Source organism: Seriola lalandi, unplaced genomic scaffold, assembly GCF_002814215.2.
Source record: "Seriola lalandi dorsalis isolate HSWRI2012SDOR001 ecotype SW California unplaced genomic scaffold, Sedor1 jcf7180002054470, whole genome shotgun sequence".
NCBI classification, from domain to species: Eukaryota; Metazoa; Chordata; class Actinopteri; order Carangiformes; family Carangidae; genus Seriola; species Seriola lalandi.
This window is the reverse complement of record NW_019525023.1, coordinates 2,426,970-2,431,377: the sequence shown is the minus strand read 5'-3', so window position 1 is coordinate 2,431,377 and position 4,408 is coordinate 2,426,970. Positions and strand designations below refer to the sequence as shown.

At 40.9% G+C, this 4,408-nt stretch overlaps 1 protein-coding gene across 2 annotated transcripts in view; it reads left to right on the top strand.

Annotated features, from left to right (window-relative positions):
* fgfr2 (fibroblast growth factor receptor 2) overlaps positions 1-2,743 on the top strand; it is a 39,841-nt gene extending 37,098 nt beyond the window's left edge. For both annotated transcript variants that reach the window (XM_023411664.2, XM_023411662.2), the window contains exon 18: positions 926-2,743. In XM_023411664.2, the coding sequence (XP_023267432.1) occupies positions 926-1,090 (165 nt within the window). In that variant the 3' untranslated portion in view covers positions 1,091-2,743. The remainder of the gene's footprint in view (positions 1-925) is intronic.
* Positions 2,744-4,408: the final 1,665 nt, after the last annotated feature.

The window sequence follows — 4,408 nt, the reverse complement described above, 5'->3', positions numbered from 1 at the left end:
ACCCCTTTCCCTCTGCCCCAAACCGCTGGCAGATGTGGAGGTCTTTAGTAATGTGAGCCTTCTCGTTTTGAGCTGGGAAAATGGAAGCCAGCGCTCATTTTCTAGAAAACCCCAAGAACTCTTCCTCCTCTCAACTAGTCCCAATAACAGCCATGAAAGACAAGGAGGAGGGAGAAAAGGCCTCTGCTGACTTAAAAAGACCAAAACAACTTCACAACACTGGACCGAGTCAAAAATTAATAACAGGATTTCTTGGGGTTTTCTTCATGTTCATTTTTTTTTTGGAGTTCAGTGTTGTGTTCTGCCAATGGGCTTTTTTTTTCTTTCTCCCAGTCCTCTCTTAGCATTTATGTAGGGCGTTTCAGTGTCAGATGTCACATTTGTTTGGACTGAACTGGAGGGTGATGTGAGGGGATGCTGTAAAGACGGAGATGCAGCAACTTCGCCCCAGTTCTCTAGTCCAAACGTATCCTGTTTTCCCCAACTTCACAACCACATGAATCTGTTTTGTAGTGGACCAAACCCGCAACTAGGTCAGCCCTGCTATCTCCAAGCTCCACTGGATCAGCCAGCAGTCCAACATTCAATTTATGACTTATTATTCCTGCAAATATTTTCGTACAGTATCCAGTTTAAGATTATTTTTTCTGCTCTGTTTCATAAATCTTTACAGGGTGATTTTTTTTGTGATTTAGATAAATATCATAATGAAGGTGATACTCTTCTTCTTCCCCTCTGTCACCCTCCTCTGGAAAGTCCCTGTTCTTGTTGACTGGGTTTCAGCACTATATTTATGTTCTCTTGTTTGCTCTAGGTCTTTCATCTCTCACTCCTTCGAAGCATCTTCCTTTCTGTAACATATGAGCTTGTTTCTGAGTGTAAATGATCTCACCCAACCCTCTCTTTCCTCCGTCTGTGTCTGCAGGAGTATCTGGACCTGTGCGCCCCAACAGAGCAGTATTCCCCCAGCTTCCCCGACACCCGCAGCTCATGCTCCTCCGGTGACGACTCTGTGTTTTCCCACGACCCCTTACCGGACGAGCCCTGCCTCCCCAAGTACCAGCACATCAATGGAAACGTCAAGACATGAGCCCCTACCCACCCACCCCCTCTACCCCGGCTCGACCTGCCCCAGTCTTACCCCTCGACATCCCGAAACACACGTAGCACAGACACCCTCTCTGACATCCACCAAACCTCCTGCCCCCCCATCACCCCTCTGGCTCCCAGTGGACTAATGGACCCAGATGGGACTGGGCTGGTGGCAGCGCTGCTGTCACACACTCTTACTGCCATGCACACACACGTACGCACACACACACACACACACACACACACACTGCATGCCCACATGAGGTCTTAAAGGAGAGGCCAGGGACCCTGCAGAAGCTGTTTCTTACTGACTGAATTAATTGACGTTCACTGGGGACCCTCCTCCTCCGCTCCCTTCATATAAACACACAGACTTTTCAGTTTGGTTCTCATGTTTGTACCCAGAGAGTCTTCTTGCAATCAACGGCATTACATGTTTGGTGATCCCATTCCAGTGGCTGGCATTCCAAGACTGTTATTTGCTCCTGGAGGAATGTATGGATCGACGTGAACTTAAAACAAGGGACTAGAAGAGGATGACGAATAGGAAAAGGACTGAGAGACAAAGCTCTGACTAACAAACAGAGGAATAGGGGGAGAGCACATATAGAGACTGCTCTCCTGTTTATTTTGTAATATTGATGCATTTCTTTTTCGGTTCTCTTGATAAACCTTCCCAATTATTCTGGAGAAAAAAAATACACAGTATAATGTATAGTGCTGGGTATATTTGTAAATATATTCAAATATGTATAAATATATATTATATATTTACAATGAATTATTTTTTGTATGGACTCCGAAATAACCCCATCCCTCCCTACCCTACTTTTGAGTTTGAGGCAGGTATGCTAACAGGTTATGTGTACTATATTTCTCTTCACACACACACACGCACACACACACACACACACACACACACACACACACACACACGCACGCACACGTGCAGACATGGATAAACACTTTAATAAACACAAACACCTGTCTTACTCTCACTCAGTAACACAGTTGAGTATTGGCTTTCAGGGACTGAGGTAGCATGTTAATTTATTGACTTATGTGTTTTTGAAATAAATCAAAAAAGTCTGGAAAAAAGAACAAAAACAATATGGCAGAAATGATGACATTAATGATGCTGATAATACATAAATAATTCATTAAATTTATGGTAATTTAAAATGATCTTTCAACAGTAACAGAAAAAAGCTATTTTTAGTAGGTTTGAAAGATCCAGGTTTTGTAAGTTTTATATATGAATGTGAATTTTAAGTTAAATTTTTTAAAAAAAGTGTACATTTTATAGTCAGCTAATCCCTTTCTTATGTAGATGTTGATGCCATTTCTATCCAGTCATTTTACTCTTTCTTAGATTTGCTTTAGGAAACGAGATTGATTTCTGGATATTTATGTATAATTGAAAGACAGAAGATTTTGGAAAAAAACCTATTAGCAATCCGCTCCCTCATTTAGACTTAAATATAGACTCCAAATTTACTTGACAGAATTGAAAGCTGAAAAACAAAGTATTAAATCATTCAAGTGGTTTTTTTTTTTTTTTTCTACTGGACCAACTTTAATATGTTTTTTTTTTGTTTGTTTGTTTTGCAAGTGTTTATGGCACATTTGCGAAATAAATGATGGAAAAATGTATCCTTGTCCCAGTCTTTGACTCTGTTGGATGTTTAAGTTGCACTAAGTATGAAGTTGTGCATTTTTGCAGTGAGGGGCAGAGAATTTTTTATTTTTATAAGTCGGAAGAATGTGCATCAATCATTAAACTGCACATTCCTAATTTTTTCTCAGTATCTGATGCGGGTGGAGATGGTCGATCTGTCATTTCAAAGTTCTCAGAGCTTTTGAGGAGAAAGTACTTTTGCTTGTATGCTTTGATTCCTTACTTACTATGTGAGAGGAGAAGTTCTCCACCATGCCTGTGGTTAATTCAGAGAAACTGGACAAGTCTGCGGAGCCTCAGTAAGTGGGTTTTTCAGACATGTTTGTTCTAACAGGAGTGGTGTCATTTTACATAAAAACAACTTCAGTTATCCTGAAAGGCAAGTGTTCATGCAAAACCGCTGAGCTCAGCACAAACACAGTAAATGTGATCAAGTTAGATTCTAAACTTATGCCAGCGGTCAAAGCAATTTTGTTAATGAACAGGGAACTCATCACTGTCATGATAGTGTGGCTGTGTGTCTGGATCTTTGATCAGACAAAGAGTCTTTGTTTGTCTCCTGGCAGACTAATAGGTGCTCTGATTAGCTGATTGATTTCTCTGTTTTTTCTCTTATCAGAACAGATTTAATTCAACAGAGTGAGTAGTTGATTTATCTGATTTGATGTAAGTGAATCAAAGTTGATCTATTAGCGTGTGTGATTGATAGTGGCAGCCGTGGATTGTTGGTTGTATTTAGTAATGGTGGTGCATACAGTAGTATGACAGTGGTGGAGCCACCGGGAGGTCATGGCATTAGGGAGAGCTTCTGAAGCAAGTGTTTGAAACCTTTGAATTTTCACTTGATGGTGCTGCATCAAAAGTTAATCAACATAGTTATGACAGTTCATCCTGCGGGGGACATGAATGTAATATATGTAATAATTGGTGGATGAATAGCAACCAAATAATAATCTGGAAGTCATACATTTATGATTATAGAATATGTTGCTGTTATTCAACCAGTAAAATGACAATAACAACACAGGTTTTTACAAAGGTGAGTATATTCAACTTAAAAAAAAAGTGTTCTTTAACATAAATCTGGAACCCCTCTAATACCAAGCTTCAACTTGTTCTGAATAGACACACACACACACATACACAGACACACACCAGTTCCATGTCTTCCTCCAACAGACGTGTCCCCTCATGTCTCCGGAACCTAAAAAGGGCTTGGAGGGAAAAGTCAGTCAGAAAACATTCCTCTTTTTCCATAGAATAAGGGGGAAGAAAGCAGCTAGAGCCCCGGAGGATCGGAGGGGGATTGGAAAGAAAAAGTGGCAGGATAAACCACAGCTCCATACACCCTCATTAAAGGAGGGAGCGGGAGAGAAAGGCAGCCGGATATCCACACTGGCTATTGCACACTTTTATCAGAACGGCTGTCTATTGTGCTGTGGGCTGATGGCACACACAGGCAGGAGATGAAATAGAGGATTAGATTGTTTCATCTTGACAAAATGCCCCCTGAGCTGTCGTTGCATTTGTGTGAGACAAATACACTTTATCTGATGTCAGTAATGTGATGCAAGGGATCCTAACTTAGAGCAAAGCTTGCTCTCTGAGGAGATACTTTATCACTTCTGGTTACATATT